The sequence below is a fragment of the Pocillopora damicornis genome, chromosome 6 (assembly GCF_964200805.1).
Source record: "Pocillopora damicornis chromosome 6, jaPocDami1.2, whole genome shotgun sequence".
NCBI classification, from domain to species: Eukaryota; Metazoa; Cnidaria; class Anthozoa; order Scleractinia; family Pocilloporidae; genus Pocillopora; species Pocillopora damicornis.
Window position 1 is genome coordinate 11,314,034 of NC_142675.1, and position 12,890 is coordinate 11,326,923.

General features: G+C 38.2%; 1 protein-coding gene across 1 annotated transcript; it reads left to right on the forward strand.

Moving 5' to 3' along the window:
- The first annotated feature begins 9,792 nt into the window (after nt 1–9,792).
- LOC149043943 (ephrin type-A receptor 4-like) lies at nt 9,793–11,558 on the forward strand. Its single transcript, XM_089209958.1, has 2 exons — nt 9,793–9,852; nt 10,770–11,558. Exons 1-2 carry the CDS (start codon nt 9,793–9,795, stop codon nt 11,418–11,420), a joined length of 711 nt encoding a protein of 236 aa, XP_089066084.1. The 3' UTR covers nt 11,421–11,558.
- Nucleotides 11,559–12,890: the final 1,332 nt, after the last annotated feature.

A 12,890-nucleotide genomic window follows, 5' to 3' on the forward strand; every position in this document is an offset into this window, starting at 1 on the left:
GTAACTGCTGTCATATGGGAATAGATTCTCAGCAAAACTACAGTTTGGATTCTTTCTGAAACTCGTCAAGTGCCTCCTTAGAATGAATTGGTCACGAAGGAACGTCTGGAGTCGCGCAGGCCCGTCAACACATTTTAACTTTCGGACGATAGGCAACAAACAGTGAATGTCTGTTACATTCCATGTATTCACGCTATTCTCGCTGCCACAAAAGATGTTCACACACGTACGACTGCCGCAGGATGCAAATGACTTACTTTCCTTTTACTTCTATGATGCAACGTAACCAAAGTGCGCACATCGCCTGCTCCACCCAGTTCTGTGGTTACTGTTTCAGACCTTATCTGTATGGTAATCATATTTGGGCAAACTGGTCTTCCGGCCTCGCCCAGGTGTCATCTTTTGACTCTTTATGAATATGTCTTATGTGACCACTAATCGCTTAAACCTTGATGATGAAGTTATTCCGTGCAACTTTAGTTCTATGGCTAATCGCTATTTTGCGCGAAGTTTCAGGAGAAGCAGGTAAGAGTTCGCATCAGACGACTGAAAGGTGTTTTATTCCTTGAATAAACCTTTTAATTATGTTCAGCAAGCAGTCAGTTCGACAAGTTCTGCCGCGCTACACGACTCCGATGCGAAAGCCACTCAAGCGGCCGAGCCAAACAAAATTCATAAGAAACATGTTTTAGCATTTTTCCGCAATTGTGCTCCCACGGGTTGTTACCACAATTAATTGTTACATGGCTTCGGTAAATCCTGAACTTCGTGCAACTCTGACCAAACGCCTGAAACAGAGTCGAACTTCTCCGTGCCACACTTTTGAGCGTTAAGTAAGCTACCCGTGTTAAATGAAAGAAGTAGAATGTTATTAAAGGCGGTTACATTTCTTCTCTCAGTTTATCACTGGAAGGCGAGGTCAGAGCGCCCTTCATGAATCGATGTTATAACTGTTGTGTATTCTAGACGATGGACTTTGACCAAAAACTCGATCTTTGAGAAGGGCGTTTCAGTTGATACTTCAACCTTTCTCAGCGTAAATTAGGGTAATTTAAATATCATGCGAATTTCGAGCTTAATGAGATCGAAGGATCAACGTAAATGACCTATTTTTGAGGCAGCATCAACTTTCTCTACTTCTTATGTTTCATATGTCTGGATACAGACTAGATAATTTTAGGCTGTTATGTATTTCGCTTCAAAATAACTTTAACTGGATTTCCGCCAAGTGATTAATATAAAACTGAAATATAGTTCCATTGACGTAATATATAGATTTCGTCAAGCCTAAAAGCGGAGCTCTTTTTAGTCACATGCAGTATTTGATGTCAGTATCAGTTGCAATTATATTCTATTGAGCGTGACTGATAATTTCGGTTGGGGAAAATGAGCCAAAATTAAAGGAGAGGGTAACGAAACGACTTCGAGTAAAGACATCACCAGTCGATGAGAATAGTGGTTTCGTAGAACAATACGCAGAATTGTATGGGCTTCTCTTATATCTTCTCTTGAAGTTGCCAGGTATGACTGCTTGCTCCATTGTTTTTTCCTTAGCGTTCAACCTCCTTTGATAAGCGTAGGAAATTAATAAGAAGAATCACTTTTAACTGTCCTCTGGCTAGAAATACAGGACTTCTCTTTGAGATTTTTTCTGTAATTAATTTGATAATATCTGCCGGAATTGCATTTAATGTCAGTGTCTTCAAACCAACTTTCCATGATCTTCGCTACTGAAAAACGAAATTTTTGTGTCATGTTTCTCGCGCTGCGGAAGTTTGATTTAAAGGAAGAGAAGCTAGAAATAGAATATCATATTTAAAACTTGACGAGGAAGAGAGACTTAAGAGCTTATGTAAGCATTCATCAAACAAACAGCGGCAAGTCAGCCAAATTTGTTTTCCCTTCTACTTTCATATTTTGTAGCCCAATATGTTCTAATAATTTTGGTGTAGTTTTTTTGTAAAAATTTATTTTGGTTTTCGCGAAATAATTTTTTTTCGTTCGTCCGCTCAAATATGCATATTTTCACCGTGAATATTACCAGAGTTGTGTGACCTCATGTAACGAATGTACTAGACCTACGGTATTTCTGCGAACATAATCCTTTGTTTTATCAACTAAACTTAATCCCCTATCGTTGTTGAAGCTGGCAAAGAAATATTTATTTTTTGGTGAATATTTTTGTGCGACATACTTTTCCTATGTCGAAAAGTAGCATCAAAACAAAGACAGTTTTAACCGTGACCGATATGACACAATCTACTGAGCTTCAAGCTTTTAAAAGACCAAAGGATGGTTATAAAGTTACTGTAAAAATTTCCTTGTGTTTTTGTGTTGTTCTATCTTGAGACGAACTCAAAGTCCGGCAAAATTTACTTGATAGCGACTATGAAATATACATGGTGCGCCTACTTGTCGCCACCGTTAACTGGCATAAATCACTACAATTTGCAAAAAAATCTAACATAATACTCTTACCTTGTTTATTTATGATTTTATCAGCTGTTTCGATGATCACGTTTATTATGCTCTACCACATTCTAGCCAGATTTGAGTTCCAGTTTATATATCTTCTCTAACTTATTATATCAGTTGCGTGGCGAGCGTGACACAGAAATTCAAAGATGAGTCAACCTCCGAAATACCAAGAGATGGGTTTTTTTTCCTCTTTGCATGACATCTAGAAAAACCTTTCAGGAATTACTGCATTCAGAAAACTAAAATGTCCAGATCCATCAATGATTCCTTCGCCGGCTGAAGTCACAGTAAGGTTATAGTAGTCGATTTGATTGATAAGCTACATACTGATTTAGCTAACTGATCTGTTTTGTAAGCGTCTTATCTTACATGCTAACATGGAGATTTACTATTTAGTTAAATCGTTCGCTGGTGGAACTTGTGGGTTTAGTTATCGAGAAGACCAAGTCGTTCCCTTGCGTGATTGTTAAAAAGACATTTCATGTCACTCTCGGAGTTGCAAGTTTTCAGATCCAGAAAATGAAGTTAATCTTGTTTTGTCGCGTGCCGGCATCTTCGAGACTCCAAAACACATCGATGATTTTACAAATTGCCCCACACACAGATCAAATCTTGGTGTTGGGTGGAATCGTGGTTCCAATAGCAAATGTAGGGTTCCAAAAGAAATGTCCGGCCATGATAGAGGTGGGTTAAGCCGATTCCAAAAGCTGATAGGGGAATCGGCAAGCGTGTATCACAGATAGTACTCAAGATGTCTGGAAAATTCGTACAATCTGGCTTCGGTAAGTAGGCTTCTTACCACCGTTAGCAAAATAACGCGTGACGTCAGAGTTAAGTTTCGATTGGGAATTGGTCAATAGGCTACCAAAAATTCAGACAGAGGCGGAGTTTTCTCAACTAATGCCTGAACAATTTGTTGGCTTTCGCCGTCTGGGGGGACGCGTAATTATGCACACTGCGGTAAAGGGCCCTTCCTCACTAGCAACTAGACGCTGACAAAACATGTTTCTCTTCGCCAAAGTCACATCAGAATTTGTCCTTGCTAAATGTCAAGTGCGCTACACGTATTAGTACCACCGGGGGACTCCTTTACATAAGAGGGCGGGGTGTGCACTTGGAATTTCAAAAACGACCGCTATAAAATTATAAAAGGTGCTTAAGTCTCCTCCGTGTGGTAGTGGCAACAATAAGCCTGTTAAAACAGGTGTTTATGTCCTTTTCTGTCTTTTTCAATGCTTCCCTCGCTCCTACAGAGGATTCATACAAATATGAGAGCCGTGCCGCGTTTACCTTGTACAGGTAGAAAAGGTCGTCCAGAATGAGTGTTACGTTCTGTAATGAAAACCCCAATAAACTCACTCAGAAATGACTCATTTTGAATAAATTTTACGCTGCTTTTTATGTGGCAACCGTTATTAACTCGTTCTACAAAACGTTCGTACAAAACTCAGTCGGATATCATGTAAAAGGCCCCCTAAAAGTTTTTATCCAAGAGCATCACGCTTTGCTCGCCTGTCTGAATACTAAAAATTTCAGTAGCGTTGAAGCAACAACCCGCTTGTACCTGCTTCGCTGCCGCTGAAACAACGATTAGTGAAGAAAGCACATATTTTAATATTTTAAATTCAACGTAAACAAAAATATTTATACATGGTAAATATTAACTTGTGTCGGTATCAATTATTGCGTGACTAGCTTATGATATAAATGAGGGAGGGGAAAACAGAACGCAAAACCTGAGCTCCTGTCAAAAAGCAATACCCAGTCGTAATATAACAATCGAAACGGCTAATAAAGTCATAAATAAACAAGGTAAGAGTGTTACGTTAGACTTTTTTTACAAATTGTAATGATTTATGCCAATTAACAGTGGCGACAAGTTGGCGCACCATGTACATTTCATAGTCGCTATCAAGTAAATTTTGCCGGACTTTCAGTTCGTTTCAAGATAGAACAACAAATACACAAGGAAATTTTTACAGTAACTTTATAACCATTCTTTTGTCTTATAAAAGCTTGAAGCTCAGTAGATTGTGTCATATCGGTCACTGTTAAAACTTTCTTTGTTTTGATGCTACTTTTCGACATAGGAAAAGTATGTCGGCCAAAAATATTCACCAAAAAATAAATATTTCTTTGCCAGCTTCAATAACGACAGGGGATTAAGTTTAGATGATAAAACAAAGGATTATGTTAGAAGAAATACCGTAGGTCTAGTACATTCGTTACATGAGGTCACACAACTCTGGTAATATTCACGGTGAAAATAATCATATTTGAGCGGTCGAACGAAAAAAGTAATTTCTCGAAAACTGAAATATATTTTCACAAAAAACGACACCAAAATTATTAGAACATATTGGGCTACAAAATATGAAAGTATGGGCTACAAATGAAAGTAAGAGAGAAAACAAATTTTGGGCGACTTGCCACAATATTTCAAGTTTGTTCGATGGATGCTGACATCCTCTCTTAAGATTTGTCCATGAAGATATTTGTAGAAACCTAGACAAAAAACCAGGATTTCATTTGTACATTACAGAAATCTATTCAAATAATCGATCAAGTTTTTTCTTTAGTTTTAAAGTTGATGTTGTTATTAGCAACAATAATGAGGTTGAAAAGTTCTAGATGGTATTCATGTTTACAAATAAATGATTTTTATGGAAGGTGGAATTGTGGCAACATATTCACATGGAACACAACAATAAATTTTATTGATCTGTAAAAAGTTCTCATTTGACCATCTACTGGCAAATACATATATGTTATTTGCCGGCTAAGGGTCGGTCCGTATGGTGAAAAACTGTGACCGAGGTCTTGAAAATACTGCCCGAGGCCGTAGGCCGAGGGCAGCATTTTCAAGACCTCGGTCACAGTTTTTCACCATACGGACCGACCCTTAGCCGGTAAATAACATATTTATTGTTTTTAAACTTGACGAAATTCTTTCCGAAAGAACCCGAATGATTTATGGCCGTAAATACGGCAAGATCTTCCATAAGCTGAAAAATTTTTGAGTGAGTAAATAGTAGTTAAAATAGAGGTGATGCAAATTTAAGAGAGATGCCTCAGCGAAACATTTTCATTTCTGTAACGATAAAGGTGATTTAAAAGGCTTCCAAACAAACTTTGAAATATTATTTTTACAAGTATCTGTCACAATCTGACACCTGTCAATTAGAGAGCGCGCAAGAAAAAAAAACGTAAGAACATTTGAAAACCAACAGAACTAGTTTGGCAAGGACTGTCATGACAATGTTTTCTTCAAAATCAGTCAATGATCTAACGGAAAGTATTATTCACTCTCATCGACCATTTGTTCATGTACGAAGATTTACCTCTGTTCATTAAGTAAACGGCGAGGAAAGTAATTGTGAGTAAATTCAATTTTTTTATTTTGAAGTTGTGAGAGTTTGCTCGTTTGTTTGCTGTAAGGGCGTGTTTAACTCTGATCTTTCCTTCACAAAAACTAAATTCGAACGGCACACTCCGACGAGACCCAAGGGAATATATTGCGGCCTTTTATCAAAAAATTCCTTCAATTTCTGTTGTGCAATTTAAGGTACAAATGTCCAAATTGAACGGAATTGGAAAGACTCACCAGGAGCGTATATTTGTTGTAGAACTTAAATTAAAACTTCGCTCGCTCTTTCACTATGAACAAATTGCTCGAGAAAATTCAGATATTAAATGAATGAAAGTTCCATCGTTCAGTTTAACTGTAACCAAATACCTCACGTTTCAACTTTCTGGGTACTTTTTGTGAACGATTAAAATGAATTGCAGACGGTTTTTAGGCCGCTTGTCAACCAACGTAATGACACTATTGTTTATACAAATTCATTCTGAAACCAATATTTTTCTGTCAACCAAAGTGATTTGATAGAGAGAAAAGAGAGGATTCATAGGTTATTTATCGGCTTGAGGTAGTGACCGACGTGTTTGCTTAAAAATACTGCCCAGCTGGAAAACGAGGTATATTTATGAAAAATGACAACGAAAGTTGGGATGTACTCGGCGACTCACGAAAGCGTTACCGTGGCCCGTGGGCAGAGATAGGAAAATACTGACCGGGTAAAGAACCAATCAGATTGCAAGATTCGTTACCGTGCCCTCTAAAAAAACAATAATTGTTATGTATTTCACCCCAACTGGAAAATTTGCAGTATATCTACCATGTTTGTAATACCATGTCCAGAATAAGGTAACAAGATTAAGGGGTGTGTATGTGGAAATAGGCTCGGTTGTGCGAGTCATTCATTTGCTAATCGCCCCAGTTGCCAAAGTTTGGATGAAGTTAGGCTGTCAGGGCAAAGGTCTGAGGATTTTAGGAGGCCAGCAGATTTGGGAAATATTCACAGGGGAAGAAACTTTCCTAAATCTTGAAACTATCATTGTACAAAACCCTACTTGTGCTTGGTAACTTATTCTTATTCTGATAAACTAATTTTAGGAAGGATACAATATTTTATTACATAAAATTGATGCATAGGCTTTGCACAAAACTTTGCCGTGCTTTTTATTCACGCTTGGCGTTATGTGATGATGATCGCCATGACAATTTTAACAGACGGTCCTTCTTCTGTACTAGTCTTAATTGAGAAGAGTCGAGCACGGCGCCGTGTTGACCCAATTTAGTTTATTTACATTTCATGTCGATAAACACGAAATGGCAGTCGGTGACTGAATTAGACGTACCTAAATCAAGACCACCCCATGCACTTTTTCCCTGCAGTTTGCACCACACAGTTAACAGTTGCATCAAAAGAAAATAAATTGAAGATATTTCAACTTTCCTGTTACTTCTGTGCCCAAAATTTCGCTCCTATCACTCCTTGATGACCGCGGCCGCCGTCTTGTACACGCGAAGGTCAGTATCTGTTCACTCATTTCCAATATAATGATAGGGCAAGCAGTAACGAATAAACAACGAACATCTCGAATTAAGTTAGAAAATCTTCGATTTCTGAAATTGAATTAGTAGAGTACCTGGTCTCCTCAGGGACAGATAAATTCAGTATGGTTGTAGTGTACCGAACATAATACTCCAAAGTTCACCCTATTACTGTCTCAGCATTTCTGGATTAGTTTGCGGCCTACATGGAGTCGATCATTCTGACACCTGAACCCCTCCTGATAACTGGGGACACGAAAATTCATGTAAATGTCCCGAATGATCCCGATGCAATTAAATTCCTAGATCTCCTCGACTCTATAGGATTAGTCCAGCATGCGACCCTCACCGGCTTGGTCATACACTCGATCTAATCATCACACGGGAGGTCATTACTCTAGTGGAGACTACACTGATTTCAGACTGTTACTTCGGCGTCTTGAGGATAAGTTTGTGTTTTGTAGAACTGCACTGGAGTTCTTACCTGTCGGGCAGATTCCAGCAGGATGTAATAGACGTTGCAACTTCTGGCAAGTTCGACATCGACTTTGGTGTACCGCAGGGTTCCTGCATCGGTCTATTATTGTTTTCCATCTACACGGGTCAATTGTTAGACATTGTCACTCAACACTTACCCACAGTGCATTGCTATGCCGACGACACGAAGCTGTATCTGGCTTTTCGACCGGGTGATCGTGCCACTCAAGATTCGGCTGTTGCTGCAATGGAGGCTTGTATACAAGATCAACGACGATAAGTTAGAGTTTATTCTTATTAGCACTCAAGCACAGTTGAAGAAAGTGGATATTGACAACTTGACTGTAGGAGACTCTTGTATATCACCCAGTACAGACGTAATTAGAAACTTGGGTGCCTGGTTTCATGTCAACTTTATAACGAGCACACATATTACAAAAACTTGCAAAACAGGTTTCTTTTACCTCCATAATATCAGCAGGATAAGAAAATTATTAACTCAAGAAATCACGGAGGATTTAATACATGCGTTCGTTACGAGCCGCCTCGACTATTGTAATTCTCTATTGTAGGGATTACCTAATGGTCTCATATCTAAGATTAGATATTTTGACGGTAAATCGCATTTTAAAAACGTATGTTGAATTTGCACTGTATAAATTATTATATTATTATAGCATTATGGTCGCCATGTTGTGACGTCACGTCGTTATAAATCTGATAACCATCCCGGACTGATAGTTTACAAACAGAAAACCTTCGGCAGGTCGAATTTAACACTTTTGCCTGAAGCTTTTTTTTTAATGTTAATGCAGAATATTGAAAGTGAAATGTTCAGTGAAATCCGGCCGAATCGTGGCTTATAAAAACACTCAAGCTTTTTCACAATTAGAAAACAAACGGTTCAAAGCGTTTGTTTTCTGACTGAACGACAGCCGATTCACAGGAACATGAAGATTGGTCGAGGTGACGGCGCTCTAAAACTCGGCTGCTGTGACTGAGGAGGCCTGCCCCTGGGGGCATCGAAGAGATATCAGAGCAAGCTTTTAGTTGTTTACTCAAAGTGCGGCCGATGTAATTTTTGAGGCTTGCTTCGTTGCGATGTCACCTGAGATTGCCTTGATGAGCGTGATGGACCACAGCACGATGGCAGTCGCTCTGACACCGTCATGATTTGTATAAACTTTAACAGCTATTCAAGTTTGGTTGTATTTTTCATCATTCCTGTTTGGTTCTGTTTTGTTTTTAAACACGAAACTATTCATACTACATGAGTGTCAGCTGAGGTTGAAGTTTTATTGCCGTGCGTAATCTGACGATCTAACTGAGCTTTACAATTTTAAAAACTCCGACAGTCCATTAAGTTTTTTCTTTAGTGATTTTCGTCTGTGCTCACGTTATGGCAATGTTAATTACCGCGCTTGACATGTTTACAAACTTTTGTTTGGTTCTTCTTTTGCTACTTGCCGGCTCGCTTGTTCCGAAATTTACTTTCAGTGAACGAAAAAAGCTATATAGAGAAGTCCGAGCCGATGGACAGACATTGTACAACTTGGCAGATAGCGTGACAGATTTTGTTCAGCTCCGTGTTTTGTACTCTGATAAAACACGCTCTTCCAACCAATGATAGTGGGTGTTATATCCGAACTTTATTACCAAATAGTTTATAACATTCCTCTGCAGAAACTCTTTTGGAGAAACCGACTAGAAGAGACCTTTGGTACTGGACTATCTTTAAAGAAAGTAAAGGCGGATCAGGGGTGAGTTACTTGATTTTGATAGCCCATGTCGTAAAAACGTGTATTATCAAACATTAACTTTGTCGCTATCTAGTACATCTATACATATTTTGTAATAGTAATCCCCGCTTATCAAGGAAATAAAGGTAGAGGTTAAAAAAATTGGAAAATGAAGATGATGGGCGGTTGAAATCCAAATAAATGTGGACAGGGGGTTTTGTGAGAGAAAATATGGGCCCAGAGAAACCAGCACATGCTCAGGTGATGTACACCAGGTGGTTTAAAGCTTTTGTATCTCAAGCCTCTACGTTACTCACACCAATGATAATTTCCCATGGATTTGGTCCAGGCATGTATTGTATTTTTAGTTAAGATAAGACACATCTTATATGCAAAAAAATTGAGCTGAAGAAAAAAAAAGTCACCTAGAATGAGAGAGTTTTGACTTACCTTAGGACATATAATCATATCAAACAAGAAGCAAATAAGAAACATTTTCCTTTATTTGTTATGGTATTGGAAAGAAATATTTATAAGAGCAATAGAGAATGTTTTTCATGTTTTTATACTCTCATCTCAACACTCGATTTCCTTTTCAGATCTGTTGTGTCAATTTTCAACAAATTAGCACTTGAACTAATTCTTTAGGATGAACTTGATTAAACTCATTTTAAACAGTAGTAATATAAACTAGATAACTGATGTTTTTCCACTCTTCATCTTGCACAATTTCAGTATCCTTCTTCCCATCCTCCAATAAACTAAAACTCCCTATGACTTTACTTGGCATTTCAATAACGGAGAGCCAATTATAAGTCAGTGACAATCAGTAGTATTCATCATTCTAAAGAGATCAAAGCCTAAATGTATTAAACAGTCAAGTTTTTGGTAAATATCGCATGAAAAAGCACGCACGCTATAAATTAGTGCCATTTGGAGTTTATTATAATGTGTAATTTGATAATAAGATTTTGTTATTCTAGAAATATTGATTCATGTTGAACATAGTTAAAGGATCAGCCCATCTAATAACGCTCCATACTTGCCTAGCATATGAGCAGAAATTTTCAGTATAGTGTTCGTTCAGTACATGTATGTTTTGCACAGACCATCACTATTGAAATGAGTATTTTACTCCATAACGATTGACCAATAATTGGATTTTTATTCTCTTGCAGTGGGGGCATCCTTCAACTCAAACGCAATTATATACAGTCTGCGATATTTTTAACAAGAATGAGGAACCAGAGAACTGGTTAATGACAGAGTTCATTAACATCAAGAATGCTGCACGGCTCGATATTGAAGTGACCTATACCCTCCGTAACTGCCCCTTAGTTAACGTGGGGCCATTCTGCAGAACAAACTTCTCCCTGTATTCTTATCATACTGATTACAAATTATATCCAAAACCACTAAATTTCCACAAAGAAACTGTTATAACTCTAAAAACTCTACCTGCGCCTGGGGAGCACGCAACAAACGTATTTTATGGGTCAGTTTTAATAAAAGCAAAGGGAATTTATTTAGCATTATTAGACCAAGGAACCTGCCTGACAATAAGAAAATTTGTTGTGAGATATCGTTTCTGCTCTGAAACGGTCCCTTCCAAAATGGTTAGATTTTCAAGAACAGTTGCTCCAGCAAATGACAGCAATTTAACCAAAAAAGAAGGAGAATGTGCACATCCTAACTCGATTACGAAAAACAACAAAAAGTTATTTGGCGTGTGCCTTAGTAATGGGGAGTGGAACATTACAGATAACTTAGCCTGCCTTTGCAATTATGGCTATGAATTGACGAATGGATCTTTCACATGCAAAGGTTAGTGCTGCACTTAAAATCTGGATTTGCCTCCGAAGCGTTGGGTCCAAAATTTAATCATTTAAATGGTTAAACATCTAAATGACCACCCCGTTTATTCATCGTTTGATAAAAAGCTTAGAGAAGCTTCGATGCATAACTTACATGAAAATGGACCGTTTGGTCATACATCACATGTTCATATAAATTCAAGCGGTGGACGTAGATAAATAAATCTATATTTATGAGAAGTGCAGCTGTGCAGGGAGATAAGTTGAATTTCGACCTGGGCTACGAAGAAAAAAATGCAAATTTTCGAATTCATAAAAAGAGAGAGTCATTTGTCATAGAGAGTAGTCATTTGCATGGCAGTAATTTTTTGCCTAAAAAGCACGTTAGAGGGTCATTATATTGATGTGTTCTGAACAGGAGAATATCAATTGATATTCTTTGGCTCTGAAGGAAAGGCATGTTGATGGAATTTTACATTGTTTCATTTTAGAGTGTCAGAGAGGCTTCTATAAGGATTCTGTTGGTAATGCAAAATGTGTACCTTGTCCTGCAAATTCAGCATCTAATACTGGCAGAGCTGGTTGCACGTGTAAAGAAGGTTACAGCAGATCATCTAATATGGCAGATTGTGAAGGTATACATATATATATATTAGTGTTTGGTCTTTTCCTAATCATTATCGATTAATAAGAGTCCTAAGGCCTAAAGAGGATCATTTCGATTTTGTCTATGAAAATTCAAAATGTTCAAAGGAACAAAAGGCTTTCCAGTGTTACGTTCTACTTAATGCTTTAAACATCGATCAGGATATATGCATAATTCCTCCCACCACCAACACAACAACAGCATAGTCCGTTTTGGCTATGAGAGAAGTCTATTTCCTAGAATAATAAAATTGGAGCGAACGAGGAAGCGAAATCTCTCTGCCACCTCACCTGAAAGGCCTTAACAAGAAACGGGTGGGTAGGCGAGAAAAACAACACCACTTGATTAAACGCTGTTCATGCTACGAGAGCACTAACAAAACTGAAACCAGGTACTATAACCGATAAAGAATAGACAAAGATGTGTCGCGTGGCATGTGGCAATTAATCGCTTTGCGCAATACCTCCTAAAGAGGGAATATTGACCAACGGTTCGGTCAAGGGTAATATCCAGCCATCATGATCGAACGAGCTTGGTCAATAAATGATCTATTGTATCGGGTAAAAATATTTCGTTTTGATAAGAAACAAACTGTGTTTGTAGCACAATAAACCCGCGAGGGTTTTTTCTTTGTTATGACTCTCTTCTGCCGTTTTTTGCGGCTTCATCGCCGGAATTGCCCAAAAATAACCGCTCCATGTACTTCTTCCTCTTGCGCAACAATCCCTAACGGTTTCGGTAGCCAGTCAGAACAAGGGACGCCTCATATTACTTATGGGTGCTGCCAGCGATATGAAAAATGTTATTGTGATAAAGTAACCTACATTTATCATGCGTGT